Source organism: Neomonachus schauinslandi, chromosome 6 (assembly GCF_002201575.2).
Source record: "Neomonachus schauinslandi chromosome 6, ASM220157v2, whole genome shotgun sequence".
Lineage (NCBI taxonomy): Eukaryota > Metazoa > Chordata > Mammalia > Carnivora > Phocidae > Neomonachus > Neomonachus schauinslandi.
The window spans coordinates 96725049-96748408 of NC_058408.1; the positions used below are offsets into that span (position 1 = coordinate 96725049).

A 23360-nucleotide genomic window follows, 5' to 3' on the forward strand; every position below is an offset into this window, starting at 1 on the left:
CAAAAGTATCCTACTTTTTTTTATAGTTCCCTTCATTAATGCATTTTTTTCTCTTTCAAATCTTCCTTCAAATTTTTCCTTCATAGTGTCAGCTTCCATGACAGCCTTTTTTTTTTTTAATGACTCTAACACTGAAACTGGGAAAAAGACCAAAACTCAATTACCTTTAATTTTACAAATATAAATTTAGGATGAAGACATAAATGTCTAACTATCAGTGATGAAACATGTGGTGGACCATTTCCTTCTTCTGCCCCAATGAAAGTACCAAGAAAGGCTTCAGAAATTCCCAGTGTGTGAATGGAGAGCTTAGCACAAAACAGATAAATACCAATATCTAAATCAGAGTCAGGAAATAAATAGCAAACAGTAAAGTTAAAACAAAATATAGAACTTAAATTCAGAGCACATGCACACACACACACACACACACACAAAGCCCTCAAAATACTCAAAACAGTTTCATCCATATTCTAAGTACCTCCTATCAACAATCAGCACCATACTTGGAAAATCAGCCACAGGTCAGCTGTTGATGCTGTATGGATGCAGCCACAGATCATTACCTACCTAATTGTGTATATATCTAATAGGCTCATACAGCTTTTGGAACAAAGGTTTTATAATGGAGTGAATGATAAATACTTAACTATGGTACAACCAGATGCTATAATAATATGAGCAGCATTTATATAGAGAACGTTAGCATGTATTAATGCTGTATGTTACAACAAAGAAAAAATTAGATTCATAAAAATACGGTTAAGGAGAAGAATGCAATGTATTTTACAGGTTAATTGTGGCATCTTGCGAAAATCCCATAAGTGATACTAAAAATATTAACCAAAATATAGTCAATAATTTGGTCAATGAATACAAATATCAGCAGCTCATAGAAGAAAGAAAAGCTATTTACAATGTAAAAATTCAAAGATACCCCATCTAAATTGTAATATGACTCTGAAGAATTATAATTAACATATATATATATATAATTTTTTTTTTTGGTCATTTCAAACCAGAGTGTATGGAAGAAAACCTAAGCATACATATACTCTTGTAAATCACTGATCAAGATATAGAGCAAACCAGCCTGTTGCTCCATCTTCTGGTGGTTCTTCCCCTTACCTAGATGTATTTCAATATGTATTTTCTACTGCTTTCACATTTGCAGCATGATAAAAAAACATAAAAGCTGATTAGCTTCCTCCTAAATAGACAACTTGAAACTGTCCAAATATGGTACTTTGAAGAGAAAAATCGAGTATGCTTTTTGAAAAAATAAAGGAATACACTGAATTCCTCATCATATATTAAATTAGCTGTCAGGCAATCAGCCGCTCACAAACAAACAACTTAACATCTACAAAAGGCTGCATGATTGGTGTGTGCATGTTTAAAGCTCTTCTGTCAGCAAAACCGTTGGCCTCATCTTAGCAACATCAACACTTCCTTTGAATTTTAGCCAGTAGTGCTTTAGGCGCACTCCCAGCTCTACTGTTAACACAGAGCTACAGCTATAGCAATAATCTTTTCACCTGACAAGGATGCAGTAACAGTCATTGTGATGTTTTCTAATTGTGCACACAGGTAGAGAGGTACAACTTAGATACACAAATTTAACAAGAATTGTTTGAGATTATAATTTTCATCAGGTCTGTAGTAAGTATTTGAGCTTGCTTTTCTGGAACAGATGCTGCTAATACGGCTGGCCCCATGGTCAGTTTGGCCAAGTCACAGTGGACACTGCGGGGCTAATAGACTACATTCTTAACTCTTCTTCAGCTCCTTGTACCTTAGACTCAATTGCTCTCGTATTCAACCTGTTCTTTCACATGGGGCAAAGATGTGCATAGAACAACTTCTACAACTCCTGAGGGCGCCTGGGTGGCTCAGTTGGTTAAGAGACTGCCTTCGGCTCAGGTCATGATCCCGGAGTCCCGGGATCGAGTCCCGCATCGGGCTCCCTGCTCAGCAGGGAGTCTGCTTCTCCCTCTGACCCTCCCCCCTCTCATGTGCTCTCTCTCTCTCTCATTCTCTCTGTCTCAAATAAATAAATAAAATCTTTAAAAAAAAAAAAAAAAAAAAAAAAAGAACAACTTCTACAACTCCTGAAATAAGTAATCTAAAAAATACAATATTTATGTATACAAGCATGTCCCTTCAACAGAGAAACACCAACGTAAGGGGATGAAGGATATTATAGTAAGGATGACAATACCTTCTATGTCCTACATATAGACACAAAGCTTCCTATCCGATCATCACCCAAATCCAAAATATTTACTAAGTACTTACTATATTCCAGGGATTGTATTAGGCTTCTGAGATACAACTGGAAATAATACTCTCCTGCAATTTATTATTTAAACTCCCTTCATACTCAGAGTGTGGTCCATAGATCAGCAGCATCAGCATCACTGAGGAGCTTGTTTGACTCTCCTGTCTTACTCCAAACCTACTGAATCAAAATGTCTATTTTAACAAAATTTCCCAAGTGATTTGTATACACAATAAAGTTTGAGGGGAGCCTGGGTGGCTTAGTTGGTTTAGCGTCTGCCTTCAGCTCAGGTCATAATCCCAGGGCCCTGGGATCAAGTCCCACATCAGGCTCCTTGCTCAGCGGGAAGCTTGCTTTTCCCTCTGCCTGCCGCTCCCCTTGCTTCTGCTCTCTCTCTCACAAATAAATAAATAAAATCTTTAAAAATAAAATAAAGTTTGGGATGCACTGGTTTAGAGGGCAGTGGCTTGGAGGACACAGGATCTAGAAACTGTCAAAGAAATCAAAATTCTTCTGCAATAAAAGAACAAAATGATGTTTTCTGTATTATTTGTGTATCTGTGTATTGAAGTGACTGAATTAGACGACGCTTATAATTCCTACCTCTTATAAAATATTGTAATATTACTGCATTGTCTTTTCTTTTTTAAAAAAATGGCACTACTGAATGACCTGCATTTACAGGCATCTCAATATCTAACAGTATACACATAAATTTAGATGTTAAAAGTATCCATATCTATATTCAGTATACAAACCAGAGATACTGAAGGACCAGTACACATATTATGCTGACTTAGGCTACCGGACTCACAAAAGAACCAAAGAAAATGTCACTCCGTTACTGCCCCATTCTGCTATTAGCAAGTGTGTAGCCTTGTACAGGATATCTCCATGAGCCTCATTTTTCTCATCTCTAAAATAAAAATAGTTGGGTTAGATGAATTCCAAAGACTCCTTAGTTTAAGGTTCTGATTCTTGTATGCCTTCTTTAGTCTGCATCATAAGCCACCACAGCTCATGTCCTTGGAGTAAAAATATATCCTCTTTGCACACACAGATCATCTTCAAGCTACAAAACAGACTAGAGAAGATATCTTTTCAGAGTTAACTCTTTTAGGACTTTAATTCCTCATCAATAACCAACTTTTATTGACAATCTTATGGACTTAGGTATATCAATATAAGACAGGCACAAATAAGTGCCATATTGATGCAAACACTAAAGTTTTTTAGCACCCCATCAGCATTGTAAATTTTGAAAACAACCCATAACAAAGCATTAACTATTTCAATAAGCATTCCCCACTATGAAGTAGCTATAAGCTGCCCATGAGGCAAACTATCATAGAAAACAAACTTGTAAAAAATTAATAAATCTTCTCTGGTGCATAAAAATCAGCTAGTATCTGCCTGATTCAACAGCTTTCTACCTACGTGCCACCAATAAACTGAACCCTAGAGACAACAGATGGAAATAGAATAGCAAACCTTGGAATTAAAAAGATGTCTCCATGTTTGTACTTTACTAATTAATTAGAAGACACCTACTTGTCATGACTATTAATTATGTCCAATGTGGAAATCAAATTTTAGAAGGAGAACCAACATATAATATGCATCATTTTGATTTGTTTTTAAATAAAGGATGAGGTTCTTACATAAAAATCCATAAGGTTTTTTAACTTCAGACTATAACTATAGAAAAAGAAATTACCCTATAAAGATCTGCAGTTTATGAAGTAGTGAAAATGATTAGATGGCTATGCAATAAGCTAGAAATTAGGAAATGTGAATATTAATTCTGAATCTGTTACTGACTTGGAATGACCTTGAATGATGTATCCAACCTTCTTCTCTCTCTGTACCAGAAAAGTGAAGAATAAATGTAATGCCATCTTTTTTCTTTTCCTGTGAGACAAACTGTGTGCAACTGAATAAAAATGGAATTGCATCTGTAGTGGATAGGATAAAACATGTTGGGGATGGTTTGAACTTTGGTGCAGCACAGCCTTACAATTCAACATTTTTAATACCTGTGCAATGAATTTTCAAATAATGTCTGAAATGCTTTGGATCTTCAGAAACAGTTTTATAAATGGCATAAATAATCATTTTACTTCATTGGGCAAGTAAGAAACAGAATACCATCTAAGGTAGACATGAAAATTTTAATGTAGCAGTCTTTGGTTGACTTACTCTTAAAAGGTGTAATTCAATCAGAACTCTTTCAAGAGAGATGGATTAATTACAGAACAAGGAAAGGAAGGCTCTTCTCCCAATTGAGCTATTAACATATTTCATCTAGCAAAAATCACTGAAGTGAATCTACTGCTTCTAGAACTATTGTTCTAGAAGATTAACACCTCCTGTTAATGCCCATTTAGCCCCCAGTTACACTCTTCCTTAGACTGCATCTGAATAATCCCAAATCCCTAGGTACTTTCTTTTTTAAAGTTTAAGTAAAATATATTTACAACTTCCATTTTTAGTGTTAATGTAATGGGAAGTTAGTTCTATATTATGCTGTCCTTATAGATAAGCAACTTCTAGTGCAATATCATTGCATATCCCCTCATCCTAAATGATCTATAACATTTTTATTGCCATAAGTCTTTACACTGCTGAAGACTACTACTGGAATTCATCAGCTTCCTCTTCTCTATATGCTAGAGTACAACAACAACGAGCCTAACACTATTCAGTTCTGTTTTGCTAAGTATTGATTTCAGAGGAGCCCAACATTGTTGTCTTATGTCCTCAGAGTTCTTGAATTCCAAGGTGAGCCTAGGATTATTCTCTATGTGGTCAGTCATTATCCACCTGGAATTTTATTTTTCAATGCAAGGATGTTAACCTGTAGTCATTCTTACTAAATAGATTTCTTTAAATTTATTTCTATTTTTCCTCATTGATAAGGAATCATTTTAAATGTAATTCTTATCCTTATCCTTATATACCCTTCTGGTTTGGGAGTTATCTGAAGGGATTAACTCACTCAGCTCAGTGAAAGAAAAAAGCAGTGGTTCACATGAGAGATGATGGACTCTGAAAAATAAACTGAGGGTTCTAGAGGGGAGGGGGGTGGGAGGATGGGTTAGCCTGGTGATGGGTATTAAAGAGGGCACGTTCTGCATGGAGCACTGGGTGTTATGCACAAACCATGAATCATGGAACACTACATCAAAAACTAATGCTGTAATGTATGGTGATTAACATAACAATAAAAAATTTTTTTTAAAACAATGGTTCATTCCTGAATATTATCACTAAAGAGAGAACAATATTGTGCTGAACAATACCACCTGGAACCACACGGCAAGTTTAGGTACATAGGATGTAATTATTACACGAGTTGGGATTTGGCAGAACATTGGGTCTAAGACCTTATTTCTACCACATATTGCCATGGCACAATACTCAGGACCTTAATTTTACTGCCCATCAAGAGACCATAAAACACATTAGAAGCAAAAAATGCAACTCCTTTCTCAAAAGGTATCAATAGTTTTGGGGGTTTTTTTGTTTGTTCTGTCACACAGATCTCCAACCCCTACAACACATATGTCCAGAAACATTCCATCTGATATGTTAAGAACAGTGCTGAACCTTATGTGCAGTACAAAACTGTACAGAATAGAGAGCATATTCTTATGGAATTTACCATTATGGAAGATGACTTACGAGAATAATACAAAACAACATCATAATAACTATTACGTATACTAACTACCTGCCAGGCATGGTGCTAAGTTCTTTACATACCGATTCCTTTATGTACTATAAAGGTTTTAAAGCATTTATGTACTTTATGCTTTATATATTGTTTCCTTAAAACAGGCTATAAGTTAGGTATTATTCTTCTAACATTTTAAAAAAAGAACTATGGTGCCCAGGGCAGTACAAACAGTCTAACTAGATCTGGCTGACTACAAAGCTATACTCTAACTTGCACTTACTGAAGAATAAGTGTATAAGCAATAAGATGCTATATTGTATGACACGGATAAAAGCTAAAAATGACAAAGAAGGAAGAGCTTACATATTGACTAGAGGTCATAGGATGAAGTGTCATGAGGGAGGCTAGACTTCAGTTTTGCTTTAAAGAATGATCAGCAATTAAATAAGCAAATAGAAAAGATCTAGATACTCTAAATACCAAGTTTTATAAACCTTGTGAAAAGGGCCAGAATAGCATGGCATGATTAGGGAGACAAGAGGGAGAGCAGGAATATGTGATGTGTTCCAACATGGATGTGTATCTGAAGTACAGTATTTTAATTTTACATATTTTCACATCAATATGTAAATGTACTTTAGTCTACATAATGTTCGACTCAATAATGTCAACTTGAATTTATACAAAGGACTTCATAAACCTCTGGGAAGGGGATGTGTCTTATAATGCTATTAAAAGTATTACGGGTAGAAAAGAGAAGAAGGAATTAAATTTAAGTACAGATAATCAAACTTTATTTTATTTTATTCCACAAAACCAAAGCCCCAAGGAAATTTCTTGATTTATAACCTCTCAAATTAATACATAAATCTGGACTCTATATAATAACTGAAGCTTACTATTACCATTCCCATGTAACATTAACCAGGAAGATAAAAACCAAACAGTCAAAGCAGATAATTCCAAGAATGCATCTCCAGACAGTAAAAACTGAAAAAGGCTCCAGATTCTCAGGCTAATCTTGCTTTGTCATCTGGTTACTTCGGGCTGATTCATCCTGGAAAACCCATCACCTCATCTATCAGGGCCTCCTCTCACCTCTTCCAACCAAAGCTATTTTCAACATTAGTCTTTTTGACAGTAGGAAAATGGAGAGATGCTTGAGCCCCAACTTAAAATATAGCCCAAGGAATTGTTGAAGTACAAGCACTCACTCTTTAAAAAAAAAAAAAAAGAAAGAAAGAAAGAAAAGGAAAGAAAAGAAATAGCTAAGCTCACACTTAGGAGAGAAAGTACAGTAACTCAAAAAAAAAAAAAAAAAAGGTAAAAAACTAGAGCAAAGTACTCCAGGGATCTCTCTGGCCCAGGAAAAAAAAAAAATCTCTCAAAATGATGTTTAAAATGTCATAGAGAGGGACAGAAAATAAAATCTAATGAATGAGGGGCGCCTGGGTGGCTCAGTCGTTGAGCGTCTCTGCCTTCGGCTCAGGTCATGATCCTGGGGTCCTGGGATCGAGCCCCGCATCGGGCTCCCTGCTTGGCGGGAACCCTGCTTCTCCCTCTCCCACTCCCCCTGCTTGTGCTCTCTCTCTCTCACTGTGTCTCTCTCTGTCAAATAAATAAATAAATAAATATCTTAAAAAAAAAAAAATCTAATGAATGAGGCCAAGAAAATAATTATAATCAATCCACTGGTCATCCATAATTCACAGTTAAGGTAACATTAACATTTTGTGTTTATTTAAAGAAATGGATGGAAAATTATAAATGTTAGGGGAAAATCTAAATGATAAATAAGGCAAGGGGCCATCTGTCAACCTTTGGTATCCAGGAAGCCAAAGGGCTAATGCCCTTCTGAATTTTAAAAGTGTACTAAAATACATCAATACTAATTGCCTGTAACCTGAGACCAAAACTTCAGGCATGCTTCCTTGCTCGTAGTAACAAGAGCACCAACAAGTATTTATTGAGGTTTTGCCATGGATCAGATACTGTTGTGAACACTGCAGAGAATACAGCATTGAAGGTGACAGACAAGGCTCTGTCCTTATGGAGCTATGCGCTGTCACAAAGAGGAATGATAAATATGGTTAGACCAGGGAACAAACCATGACTAATTCTCTGGTACAAAGAATCCTGCCCTATAAGGCAGAATCTTTCTTGCTGAATTGCAATTTTACAGAGACCTGAATCTTTTCCAGGAGAAGAAACTTTTTATATGTGTTTAATAGGTTTGGAGGCCTGGGCGCCTGGGTGGCTCAGTTGGTTAAGCGACTGCCTTCGGCTCAGGTCATGATCCTGGAGTCTGGGGATCGAGTCCCACATCGGGCTCCCTGCTGAGCAGGGAGTCTGCTTCTCCCTCCGACCCTCTTCCCTCTCATGCTCTCTGTCTCTCATTCTCTCTCTCGCAAATAAATAAAATCTTAAAAAAAAAAAAAATAGGTTTGGAGGCCTTTTAAGGGGTAGGATTGGAGATAAAAGGCAAATCCCATCAAGTCAGAGAAGAGTTGATGATGTTTTGACTCTTTGAACCCTGCCCACCCTAATCCACAACAATTCATCTGTGGCTTTGGTACAGAACTTGGTTAGTACTACAAATTTCTAGGAAGCTCTGCTACATTTGGAAGCAAAATGGGAAGTAAACAAAATTTGTCTTTGCTATTCTCTGCCATCTCCCTCGTTTGCTATGTCTTCTTGTATTCCTTTCTTTTTTCCTACCTTTTTGTCTATTTTGAAATTTTTTTTTAATTCTTCAAAAATCAATGTTTTTGTTTACTATACTCTTTTTCCAGGTCTCATTCTTAATATCCCTTCAGGAAGCCAGCCTGGGGGTTAATAAAATGAAGAGTTCTAGGTACACAATATAAAACCAAGTACAGTTTAATTTCCCTCACTTGGTCCCTCTTATCATATCCCTACAAGTTCCTTTCCCTCTTTTTCCATCAGTCTTTGGTCCATGACTTTCTTTCTACTCTACCATCCTCTTTCCACTTCCCTCCACTTCCCCTTCCATCTTTTCCAAGTAGAAAAAAATGATTATTAGAATATAAGGAGAACTGGAGTTGTGTAATACAAAAGGATTGACAGTATGTTATGTATACAGTTAAGTTCATTTCATAAGGATTTGTCCCTTTGAGTTTAAGACACTGCCTTGTGTGAATAAATTTCACTAGAACCATGGTTACTAAATATAAAACTCAGAAGATTGTGAAGATAAAGTTTTATGCATTTTCTTAGCTGTCTAAAGATATTATTTCAAAAATCCTTTTGTGTTTTTGTATATACTAAACAATTTGCATGAGAGAAAGAGAGGTGGAGAGAACCAGCCCTGTTTTGCCTCTCACCAGGTACCTACTTTCAAAGGTATTTTTTTATTATTATTTTTTTTATTATGTTATGTGAATCACCATACATTACATCATTAGTTTTTCATGTAGTGTTCCATGATTCATTGTTTGCGTATAACACCCAGTGCTCCATTCGGTACGTACCCTCTTTAATACCCATCTCCAGGCTAACCCATCCCCCCACTCTTCTCCCCTCTAGAACCCTCAGTTTGTTTCTCAGAGTCCATAGTCTCTCATGGTTCATCTCAAAGGTATTTTTAAGCCCTGGGTCTGGCATGCCTAGACATCCTCACCTTCCTATCCCCCAGCCTGGCTCCCTGCAGGGGTACTGGGAATGAGACCTAGGAAACGCCCAGGTCTGGAGTCAGACTGATTTAGATTTGAAGCCCATCTTTGTCTTATTAGCCCAGTGACCTTAGACAAGTTATTTAACTCTCTTAACCACTTTTTCACCTTAAAATGGTGCTCATAAAACCATCCCCATTGTATTGTTATAAACATTTGACGATCTGATCCATAAATGTATTAATCACAATATGTGGCATACAATTGCCATTTAATAAACAGTATATATGATTTATATATACCTAAGTGTACACACATTTACACCCCATGTGCCCATCTTTTCTTCACCCACACATGCAATTTACTTATCTGTCCTCAATGCTATTCAGGCAGAGTCCTGCCCTTCTGCCCTTGAAGCATTCACATTTTTCCAAATTCACAATTAGCTAATGCGAAAATCTAATCAATGGAAATGTGCTAACAAGAAAGGATGAGAGAAGAGGACAGTGACTACTGCCTGCCAACTCAAATATCCCTCAGTGGTAAAATATGGCTCTTGGAAACAAAACTGTACTAAAAATTGCATAGGCCAGAGCAGTGACTTATGGTGTGAATTTTAAGTAGCACCATCTGGGAGATTCCTGTATTAGCTCTATGTAACCGTGACCACTTCCTTTACATGTGCTAATATGTAAGCCATCACTAATTTTAAAATAAATAAATAAAACTTAAATGGATATTGTGTCCTTTTTCATATAAATTAAAGTACATGCAGAGATGCTCCATATACCCCAGAACATCCTACAAAATAAATATAACTCGCAGGAAAATAGGGCAATGGGAAGGCTAAATGCCCATGTAATGTCGGTGATAAAGCAAAACCCAGAACACAATTCCCTTTTCAAGTCAATATTTCTAGACCTGACTTCATAAAGTGTAACTAAAAAAAGAAGCACAGCTTTGAAAACTTCATCCAAAAGATCAAAAATCTGTGAATTAGACAATCACAAGAGAGTCACACCTTTTGCCACACTAACAGGAAAGACTTAAATAATGGACTCGGTGGCTGGCCATGCGAGTCAGCCACTTAGTCATTTTTCTAGACACTATCCATCATTGAACACATTCCCAAATTTCATGCAACCTAATTTAAACTTCTATCTGGCTGTTCTGATCGGAATAAACATGCAATCAGGTAAAAGCTTGACAACCCTGACGCCTAGTGGCTGTGAGGAAATTGGTGAAGATCAGCTTGGGAAAATTAGCTAGCTAGTTACTGTGGCAGCATCTCACAAATATATAAAATTTAGTGATTACTAATATTTTTTTTAAAAATACTAATTCTGAAAGCAACTCTATAAAAGTCTATTTTTGTTCTGTACTTATTGAGAGGTCTATACAAGGAGGCTAAAAGCCTTGCATTTGTAAAGTATATTTTCCTTCCCCCTTACACATTTAGCAAAATTCCACTAATCTTCAGAGATCAAACAAGAAAACTAAAGGTTGATTCATACTTTGGCGTATTCGTGATTCTTTCCCTCAATTTTTTATGTACATCTATATCCTTTTCCTGGTCATCAGGTGATTTTTCTCAAGTATCCCCTTGTCAAATATAAAAGCCATCTGGCCAAGCCATCACAGAAGTTTCCTTTATGACATTGAGGCGTCCTTAGTCAAAGGGTAGTTATAGCTTCACAAACCAGCAGGAGTTTTCTTTAAGAGAGGTATAAGGACACATGTGGAGACCCCCAAACTGCACATCCAAAAGCAAGGGCGACAATGAATGCTTCAGGAAGCCATATGAACACAGCAGGTCGCACAGCACAGCACAACCTATTTCTGCCCTAAACATTAGAAGATAAGTCTCCCCAGATCCACTTAAACCTGACAGGCAGGATGGCAGGAAGCATAAAGTGTTATCTCCTCCACCAAGGAGAGTTCTTACTCCTACCTGCTGACGTTTGAAGGCTAAATAATCCAGATTTTCCAGCTCCTTCCCAAGCTTCTGGTAGGTTTTCTGGAGGTCAGATTTATTGGAAACATTTTTGAGAGACTCAAATGTTCTTTGAAACTGAAATTGAAAACAAAAGTAAATCATTAGGCTAGCAGGACATTTTTCTCAAATGCCTAACTATCTAAAACAGAGAAATAGTCCAGATTGAGCCTCAGTTTCTCTCATTCATAATCCAGAGAGAACAAATGCTAATTGTCTTTCAATGAAATAACAAAGACTGATTATAAAGAATTAGAAACTGTATCATAAGTATAACCAACATTATTGCATGAATGGGAAGCGTGTTTAGTCCTCATTCCAACAAAAGAGCACACCTCATTAAAAAAAAAAAACAAAACTGTGTTTTAGTATGTACTGCTACTTCTAACGAAAAAAAAAATTGTGATGAATGTATAATTTCAAATCATAATGAGGAAGTACTAAAGGAGCTCTCACATTCCAATCATGGAAACAAATATATATAAAGGTAGCTGCTTGCCTCTATAGAAATATCTATGCAAAATAAGCACCCCACAAACTTCAGCCAGGAAGATCTCTCAGATCTTATATTTTGAGAAGGAAAGAAAACTAACATTTTGGTGATCAAAGCATATGTAGCACGTTCAGCAAACATTTATTCATTTCTGCTCTATAACGCAGATGAGTTATAAAATCAGTTCTGCTGAATCAGAATGCTTCTGTTCATTTTTAAGTCAGATACTAGATAAACACAAAGGAGACAAATTGCAGTGGATCACAGAATACTGTTCTGCTGCTAATAATTAATTAAACAAAGGGAGCTCACAAGAAATTCAATTCTTGGTTTATTTTAGTAAATTAGAACATACTTTGGAAGATTAGTGATTGAAAATGTCAAGTAATGTTACTTGCAATGACATTTGCATTTGCTCTCTCTTCATGTCATTTATTTCCCGTATTCTCACTGCATGCCTTTAGACAGATTTCTACAGATAGAGACTTCACCATCTTAAACACACCAGAATTCCACGGACTATGATGCTATGAGACAGGCTAATAAGATTTTATAGAATATTATTAAGTTTCCAGGGAAATGATTTGACCTTACTATTCAAACTCTATGGAATAAGTCATATTATAATGGCATCCTACTGAATTAAATCCTCAATTTCATGAAAGCAACATGTTTATCTCAATCCAAGGTGACAGAGGAAAAAGAAATGGAAAATAACAGTGCTAAGCTTCCACAGCACTATAGCAAATTAAATTCAACAAATAATCTTTTAGAACCTACTATGCACAAGGTACTACTATGAATATTAAACATATTTTCTGCCCTAAAGGAACTTATAAACGACTCAGGAACTAGACATGGAACTCAGAAGTGGGAAAGACATTTACTGAGTGCCTGCTCAGTGCCAGATACTTTGTGCTTTCCAATTTAATCCTATTTCACTCCCCATTCTACAAGTGAGTACACTGGGACTCAGAGTATAAACCGGGTTTTTACTACAATATTTGTGCTCTTTCTACTATACCACTAACTTTAACACAAGGTAAAGTAGTAAAGAGAATACAAAAAAAAAAAAAAAGAGAGAGAGATAAAAGCAACATGTGGTAAAACAGAAAAAAACTAGGTATAGCAATTGAGGGACTCAGGCCACATAGAACACATGGAGAGATCTGAATTGGGCTTCAAATGGAAGGACAAGTTCTCAGAGCCTTAAATGGGAACAGATTCTACCCATCAGTTTAAACAAAGTCTGCTCGGTTTCCCCATTTTATAGCATAGTAAACAAATTTCTCTTTACGTAATTGTAATGACTTTTATATTAACTATCGTGTTGTATGATCATTTCTGTGCCTTGCCCATTTCTTGGTCCCTTCTCACTACATTCAAATCAAAATACCAAATCTAATATTCTAAACAATTTAAGTAATTTTACTGACAATATAAACTATTTTACCAATCACTTTAATCCTAAGCACTTTATTTTCCCTAAAAAATATTAGCTCTACTTCTTAAATATTTCTTCTTCACATTTATTTCTGTGAACTTTATATAGCTCCAAATAGGAATTTTAGGGTAAACACATTTATAAGTCTTAAAAATAAAAAAAAACAGGGGCGCCTGGGTGTCTCAGCTGATTAAGCGACTGCGTTCAGCCCAGGTCATGATCTCAGGGTCCTGGGATCGAGCCCCACATCGGGCTCCCTGCTTGATGGGAAGCCTGCTTCTCCCTTTCCCACTCCCCCTGTTTGTGTTCCCTCTCTCGCTGTCTCTCTCTGTGTCAAATAAATAAATAAAATCTTAAAAATAAAATAAAATTAAGCTAAATTAAAATTAAAAAAACATAAAAACCAAGCAATATGTCCATGGCCAAAGAAGAAAGGGAGACAACCCAGTAAGAATATATCACCACAAAATATTTCTACGAAAAATCAGTTTGTGTAAAGTGGAGACTTTAAAGTTTGAACTTTCATTATCAAGACTTACACTCTCCATTTATTGATACTAAATAGCTCAAAGTACTCAAACTATGATGATTCATTTATTTAAGTAGGTTTTTTTTCCCATACAACAACAAATAATTGTCAAGGAGAGGTCATACAATATCTGTTAGTGTACTTTAGGTTAGATCCCTATTAAACACACCCCATCTCTCTCTGCCCATATATATACTTAAAGATGCTAAAGAGTAAAAGCAATAATTTTACCTTGCAGATAAAGCTGACATGCAAAAGATAAAAATAAGACAGTGATTAAAATGAGGTTTAGATTTTACTTTTAAAAAATTAGATGTTGACTTTATTTGAGGATTTTTCATTCCAATAGGCCACTGTGCTTGATCACTGCAATAGACCTCTTGAGATTTTCTCATTAGTTCAGTGCATTGCAATTTCATTATGTTGACTATGTCTCAAAATAAATTCTCTCGCAGTTGAAGGTAAGTTGGGAAAGGAAACAGAATTAATTGAAGAGATTTTAACATTCCTAGATTTTACTTCTTCAAACTTTTGAGTGGAAATTTAAAATAAGCAAAGAAGCCCCAATAATTTGTCAAACATTAAATTTATCCTGTGTTAATATTTTTCCCTTACTACAAAATTCAAATGTAAGATTAAAAAAGCCCAATGAATAAATCTGACTTCCAAACAAGCCTAGGAATGTTGTGAAACTGCCAAAACTGAATATCAAAATGGTCTCTGAACTGGGAAACAAATGCAAATTGTGTCCTATTTGATTACCTTATCAAACATCACAGGGCAGACAGGACAAAAATGAGAAGATGCAAACATTATCTCTAAGCCCAAAACTTGCCATTAAAGTAAGCATTGTAAACACTCCCAGTGTGTTTTCTCATAAAATTCTTTTCTGTTCAGATTTTGGTTCAAGATGGCAATGTAGGAAGGTCCTGAATTCACATCCTCCCATAGACACACTGAAACTATAGCTATATATGGAACAATTTCCTCTGGTAAAAAACCTAAAAACTGGCTGAACAACCACTTCACATCAAGCAAATGAGAGGTAAACCTCAAAGGCTGAGACACAATCTCACCATAAACCCCATCTCCAGCATGGCAACCCATATTTGGGAGGAAACTCAAAACCCACAGCTATTCCCTGAGTATCAAAGGGTTTGTACACCACATCAGGCATGCCAACATTTAAGATCAACACCTGAGAAAAGCCTAAAACAAATGGCTTTGAAGACCAATGGGGCTCATGCCCACAAGATCCACAGGGCTTTGGCAACCTGAGAAATGGCTCTTAAAGAGCTGTGTGCAGGAGCGCCTAGATGGCTGAGTCATTAAAGCGTCTGACTTGATTTCAGCTGAGGTCATGATCTCAGGATCATGAGATTGAGCCCCACAGTGGGCTGAGCACTCAGTGGGGACTCGAGATTCCATCTCTCCTCTCTCTCTCTCCCTCAAAATAAATTAATTAATCTTAAAAAAAAAAAAAAAAGCACTGCATGCAGACTCACCCAGCACAGAAGCAGCCCTTTGAAGATTTATTTATTTGAGAGACAGCATTAAAAGGGGGAGAAACAGAGGGAAAGGTAGAGGGAGAGGGACAAGCAGACTCCCCACTGAGTGGGGAGCCCCACACGGGGCTCCATCCCAGGACCCCAAGACCATGACTTGGCCAAAGTCAGATGCTTAACTGACTGAGCCACTCAAGCGTCCCTTTTTCTTTTCTTTTTTTTTAGATTTTATTTATTTATTTGAGAGAGTGACAGAAGCAGCTGCCCTTGAAAAGCATCCCAACTTTATGTGAAAAGACTCATTTGTCAATTTTACTTTATTTATATTTTAATTTTAATTCCAGTATAGTTAACATAGGGTGTTATATTAATTTCAGGTAGACAATATAGTGATTCAAGAATTCTATGCATTACTCAGGGCTCATCAAGATAAGTATACTCAGGGTGACTGGGTGGCAGAGTTGGGTAGAGCATCTGACTTGGTTTTGGCTCAGGTCATGATCTCATAGTCATGGAATCGAGCCCCACAACAGGCTCCACACTCAGCACAGTCTGCTTAAGATTCTCTCTCTCCCATCTCCCTCTGCCCCTCCCCACTCTCTCACTCTCTCTCTCAAAATAAATAAAATCTTTAAAATATCTATATCTATATATATAGATACAGATATAGATATAAGTGTACTCTTAATCTCCATCACCTATTTCACCCATTCCCCCACCCACCTCCCTCTGGTAACCATCAGTTTGCTCTCTATAGTTAAGAGTCTGTTTTTTGGTTTTTCTCTTTTTTCCTTTGTTCATTTGGTGTCTTTTTTTTTAAGTTTTTATTTCAATTCCAGTTGACATAAAATGTAATATTAGCTTAAGGTGTATAATATAGTGATTCAACAATTCCATACAACACCCGGTGCTCATCACAAGTGCACTCCTTCATCCCTTTCACCTATTTCACCCGCCTGCCAACCCACCTCCCTTCTGGTAGCCATCAGTTTGTTCTCTATAGTTAAGAGTCTGTTTCTTGGATTACCTCTTTTTTTTTTCTTTCCCTCTGCTCGCTTGTTTTGTTTCTTAAATTCCACATATGAATGAAATCATATGGTACTTGTCTTTCTCTGAATGACTTACTTCACTTAGCATAATACTCTCTAGCTCCATCCATGTCATTGCAAATGGCAAGATTTCATTCTTTTTGATGGCTGAGGAATATTCCTATATATATACCACCTCTTCTTTATCTATTCATCAGTCCATGGACATTTGGGCTTTTTCCATAGTTTGGCTATTGTTGATAACACTGCTATAACCATTGGGGTGCATATAGCCCTTTGAATTAGTATTTTTGTATTATTTGGATAAATACCTAGGAGTGCAACTGCAGGATCATAAGGTAGTTCTATTTTTAACATTCTGAGGAACCACCATACTGTTTTCCACTGTGGCTGCACCAGTTTGCATTCCCACAACAGTGCAGGAGAGCTCACGCTCTCCTTTCCCCACAGCCTCACCAACACCTGTTGTTTCTTGTGTTGTTGATTTTAGCTATTCTGACAGGTGGGAGGTGATATTCCATTGAAGTTTTGATTTATATTTCCCTGATGATGAGTGATGTTGAGCAGCTTTTCATGTGTGTGATGGCCATCTGTATGTCTTCTTTAGAAAAATGTCTATTCACCCCGAGTTCTCAGCTCCTCCGGGGTGGAGATTGGGAGGCTGCCATTTTCACTCTCCGCCTCCAAAGCTGTACCGAAAGCTTGAAGGGAACAAAAGCTCCAGAGAGCAAATCGGAGCAGATTACTTAGCCCGGACTAGGCAAGGGCGGGGCAATTCCGCCTCCGGCAAAGACATTTGGAAACCACAGCAACAGGCCCCTCCCCCAGAAGATCAGCAAGAACAGCCAGCCAAGACCAAGTTTACTGATCAATGAGAACAGCAGAACTCCAGCGCTAGGGGAATACTGCACATAGAATTCATGGCTTTTTTACCATGATTCTTTAGTCTTTCAAAGTTAAAGTTAATTTTTTTTTTAACTGTCTTTTTTTCTTTTTTTTTGAATTTTTCTTTTTCCCTTTTTCAACCAACATCTTATCAATCCCTTTTTTAAAAAACATTTTTATTTTTCATTTTTAGAGTCATATTCTATCCCTTCATAGTAGTTACCCGTATTTTTGGCATATATATATAAGTTGTTCTCTCTTTAAAATTTTTTTTTAAAGATTTTATTTATTTATTTGAGAGAGAGAATGAGAGACAGAGAGCATGAGAGGGAGGAGGGTCAGAGGGAGAAGCAGACTCCCTGCCAAGCAGGGAGCCCAATGCGGGAGTCGATCCCGGGACTCCAGGATCATGACCTGAGCCGAAGGCAGTCGCTTAACCAACTGAGCCACCCAGGCGCCCCTGTTCTCTCTTTAAAAGTTTGAGATAGTTTTTTCTAACAGATCAAAATATACCCTAAATCCCTAGTGTATGGTTTTTTTCTACTCCCCTGCCTGATCACATTCTCTCCCTTTTTTTTTAAATCGTCTTCTTTCTTTTTTCAAACAACTTCTTACAAGTCCTTTTATAAAATTTTTTATAATTTTCATCTTTACAGTCATATTCCATCCCTTCATCATATCAACCCTTATTTTTGTACATATATAAGTTTTTCTTTCTTTAAAATTTTGGGAGGCACTTTCTTCTAACAGACCAAAATACACCCAAAATCTAGTGTGTGGCACTGATCTATATACTAGCCTGATCATATTTGATCACATTTTGTTTTTTTTGTTTTGTTTTGTTCTGTTTTTGTTTTTGTTTTTATCTTTATCTTTTTCTTTTTCTTTTTTCTCTCTTTCCCTTTCTTTTCCCACTGCTTCAGGTCTTTTCTGATTTGTTTAGAGTATATTTTCTGGGGACGTTGTTACCCTGCTATCATTTTGTTCTCTCACTCATCTATTCTCCTCTGCACAAAATGACAAGAAGGAAAAAATCACCTCAACAAAAAGAACAAGAGGTACTACCAACTGCCAGGGACCTACTCAATATGGACATTAGTACGATGTCAGATCTAGAGTTCAGAATCATCACTTTAAAGATACTAGCTGGGCTTGAAAAAAGCATGGAAGTTCTTAGAGAAACCCTTTCTGGAGAAGTAAAAGAACTAAAATCTAACCAAGTAGAAATCAAAAAGGCTATTAATGAGGTGCAATCAAATATGGGGGCACTAACTGCTAGGATAAATGAGGCAGAAGAAGGAATCAGTGATATAGAAGACCAAATGATGGAAAATAAAGAAGCTGAGAAAAAGAGAGATAAACAACCACTGGATCACGAGGGCAGAATTCGAGAGATAAGCGATACCATAAGATGAAACAACATTAGAATAATTGGGATCCCAGAAGAAGAAGAAAAAGAGAGAGGGGCAGAAGGTATAATGGAGCAAATTATAGCAGACAACTTCCCTAATTTGGGGAAGGAAACAGGCATCAAAATCCAGGAAGCACAGAGAACCCCTCTCAAAATCATTAAAAATAGGTCAACACCCCGACATCTAATAGTAAAACTTACGAGTCTCAGAGACAAAGAGAAAATCCTGAAAGCAACTCGGGAGAAGAGATATGTAACCTACAATGGTAGAAACATTAGATTGGCAACAGACCTATCCACAGAGACCTGGCAGGCCAGAAAGGACTGGCAGGATCTATTCAGAGCACTAAATGAGAAAAATATGCAGCCAAAAATACTATATCCAGCTAGGCTGGCATTGAAAATTGAAGGAGAGATAAAAAGCTTCCTGGACAAACAAAAACTAAAGGAATTTGCAAACACAAAACCAGCCCTACAAGAAATATTGAAAGGGGTCCTCTAAGCAAAGAGAGAGGCTAAAAGAAACATAGACCAGAAAGGAACACCGACAATACACAGTAACAGTCACCTTACAGGCAATACAATGGCACTAAATTCCTATCTTTCCATGGTTACCGTGAATGTAAATGGGCTAAATGCCCCAATCAAAAGACGCAGGCTATCAGATTGGATTAAAAAATAAGACCCATCAATATGCTGTCTGCAAGAGACTCATTTTAGACCCAAAGACACCCCCAGATTGAAAGTGAGGGGGTGGAAAACCATTTACCATGCTAATGGACACCAAAAGAAAGCTGGGGTGGCAATCCTTCTATCAGACAAATTAGATTTTAAACCAAAGACTGTAATAAGAGATGAGGAAGGACACTATATCCTACTTAAAGGGTCTATCCAACAAGAAGATCTAACAATTATAAATATCTATGCCCCTAACATGGGAGCAGCCAATTCTATAAGCCAATGAATAACAAAATCAAAGAAACACATGAACAACAATACAATAATAGTGGGGGACTTTAACACCCCCCTCACTGAAATGGACAGATCGTCTAAGCAAAAGATCAACAAGGAAATAAAGACTTTAAATGACACACTGGACCAAATGGACTTCACAGACATATTCAGAACATTCCATCCCAAAGCAACGGAATACACATTCTTCTCTAGAGCCCATGGAACATTCTCCAGAATCGATCACATCCTAGGTCATAAATCAGGTCTCAACCGGTACCAAAAGATTGGGATCATTCCCTGCCTATTTTCAGACCACAATGCTTTGAAACTAGAACTCAATAACAAGAGGAAAGTCGGAAAGAACTCAAATACATGGAGGCTAAAGAGCATCCTACTGAAGAATGAATGGGTCAACCAGGAAATTAAAGAAGAATTTAAAAAATTCATGGAAACCAATGAAAATGAAAACACAACTGTTCAAAATCTTTGGGATGCAGCAAAGGCAGTCCTAAGAGGAGAGTATATAGCAATACAAGCCTTTCTCAAGAAACAAGAAAGGTCTCAAGTACAGAACCTAACCCTACACCTAAAGGAGCTGGAGAAAGAACAGCAAATAAAGCCTAAACCCAGCAGGAGAAGAGAAATAATAAAGATCAGAGCAGAAATCAATGAAATAGAAACTAAAAGAACAGTAGAACAGATCAATGAAACTAGGAGCTGGTTCTTTGAAAGAATTAACAAGATGGATAAACCCCTGGCCAGACTTATCAAAAAGAAAAGAGAAAGGACCCAAATCAACAAAATCATAAATGAAAAAGGAGAGATCACAACCAACACCAAAGAAATACAAACAATTATAAGAACATATTATGAGCAACTCTATGCCAGCAAATTAGATAACCTGGAAGACATGGATGCATTCCTAGAGATGTATCAACTACCAAAACTGAACCAGGAAGAAATAGAAAACCTGAACAGACCTATAACCACTAAGGAAATTGAAGCAGTCATCAAAAATCTCCCAACAAACAAAAGCCCAGGGCCAGATGGCTTCCCAGGGGAATTCTACCAAACATTTCAAGAAGAATTAATACCTATTCTTCTGAAACTGTTCCAAAAAATAGAAATGGAAGGAAAACTTCCAAACTCGTTTTATGAGGCCACCATTACCTTGATCCCCAAACCAGACAAAGACCCCATCAAAAAGGAAAATTACAGACCAATATCCCTGATGAACATGGATGCAAAAATTCTCACCAAAATACTAGCCAATAGGATCCAACAGTACATTAAAAGGATTATTCACCACGACCAAGGGGGATTTATCCCTGGGCTGCAAGGTTGGTTCAACATCCGCAAATCAATCAACGTGATACATTACATTAACAAAAGAAAGAACAAGAATCATATGATCCTCTCAATAGATGCAGAAAAAGCATTTGACAAAGTACACCATCCTTTCTTGATCAAAACTCTTCAGAGTATAGGCATAGAGGGTACATACCTCAATATCATAAAAGCCATCTATGAAAAACCTACAGCAAATATCATTCTCAATGGGGACAAACTGAGAGCTTTCCCCCTAAGGTCAGGAATGCGGCAGGGATGTCCACTATCACCACTGCTATTCAACATAGTATTGGAAGTCCTAGCCACAGCAATCAGACAACAAAAAGAAATCAAAGGCATCCAAATCAGCAAAGAAGAAGTCAAACTCTCACTCTTTGCAGATGATATGATACTTTATGTGGAAAACCCCAAAGACTCCACCCCAAAACTGCTAGAACTCATACAGGAATTCAGTCAAGTGGCAGGATATAAAATCAATGCACAGAAGTCAGTGGCATTCCTATACACCAACAACAAGACAGAAGAAAGAGAAATTAAGGAGTCAATCCCATTTACAATTGCACCCAAAACCATAAGATACCTAGGAATAAATCTAACCAAAGAGGCAAAGGATCTGTACTCAGAAAACTATAAAATACTCATGAAAGAAATTGAGGAAGACACAAAGATATGGAAAAACGTTCTATGCTCATGCATTGGAAGAACAAATATTGTGAAGATGTCAATGCTACCTAGAGCAACCTACAGATTCAATGCAATCCCCATCAAAATACCATCCACTTTTTTCAAAGAAATGGAACAAACAATCCTAAAATTTGTATGGAACCAGAAAAGACCCCGAATAGCCAGAGGAATGTTGAAAAAGAAAAGCAAAGCTGGCGGCATCACAATTCCAGACTTCCAGCTCTATTAGAAAGCTGTCATCATCAAGACAGTATGGTACTGGCACAAAAACAGGCACATAGATCAATGGAACAGAATAGAGAGCCCAGAAATGGACCCTCAACTCTATGGTCAACTCATCTTTGACAAAGCAGGAAAGAATGTCCAGTGGAACAAAGACAGTCTCTTCAACAAATGGTATTGGGAAAATTGGACAGCCACATGCAGAAGAATGAAACTGGACCATTTCCTTACACCACACACAAAAATAGACTCAAGATGGATGAAAAACCTCAGTGTGAGACAGGAGTCCATCAACATCCTAAAGGAGAACACAGGCAGCAACCTCTTCGACCTCAGCCGCAGCAACTTCTTCCTAGAAACATCGCCAAAGGCAAGGGAAGCAAGGGCAAAAATGAACTATTGGGACTTCATCAAGATAAAAAGCTTTTGCACAGCAAAAGAAACAGTCAACAAAACCAAAAGACAACTGACAGAATGGGAGAAGATATTTGCAAGTGACATATCAGATAAAGGGCTAGTATCCAAAATCTATAAAGAACTCATCAAACTGAACACCCAAAGAACAAAGAATCCAATCAAGAAATGGCCAGCAGACATGAACAGACATTTTTCCAAAGAAGACATCCAAATGGCCAACAGACACATGAAAAAGTGCTCAACATCGCTCGGCATCAGGGAAATCCAAATCAAAACCTCAATGAGATACCACCTCACACCAGTCAGAATGGCTAAAATTAACAAGTCAGGAAATGACAGATGTTGGCGGGGATGCGGAGAAAGGGGAACCCTCCTACACTGTTGGTGGGAATGCAAGCTGGTGCAGCCACTCGGGAAAACAGTATGGAGGTTCCTCAAAAAGTTGAAAATAGAGCTACCATATGATCCAGCAATTGCACTACTGGTTATTAACCCCGAAGATACAAAAGTAGGGATCCGAAAGGGTACGGGCACCCCGATGTTTATAGCAGCAATGTCCACAATAGCCAAACTGTGGAAAGAGACAAGATGTCCATCAAGAGATGAATGGATAAAGAAGATGTGGTATATATATACAATGGAATATTATGCAGCCATCAAAAGGAATGAAACCTTGCCATTTGCAATGACGTGGATGGAACTGGAGGATATTATGCTGAGCGAAATAAGTCAAACAGAGAAAGACATGTATCATATGACCTCATTGATATGAGGAATTCTTAATCTCAGGAAACAAACTGGGGGTTGCTGGAGTGGGGGGTGGGGTGGGAGG

The 23360-nt window shown here is 37.3% G+C and overlaps 1 protein-coding gene across 1 annotated transcript in view; it reads right to left on the minus strand.

Moving 5' to 3' along the window:
- Nucleotides 1-23360, minus strand: part of CTNNA3 (catenin alpha 3) — a 1723003-nt gene that overhangs the window by 1549833 nt on the left and 149810 nt on the right. Inside the window, exon 5 of the mRNA XM_021700133.1 lies at nt 11544-11663. Coding sequence (XP_021555808.1) covers nt 11544-11663 — 120 coding nt within the window. The remainder of the gene's footprint in view (nt 1-11543; nt 11664-23360) is intronic.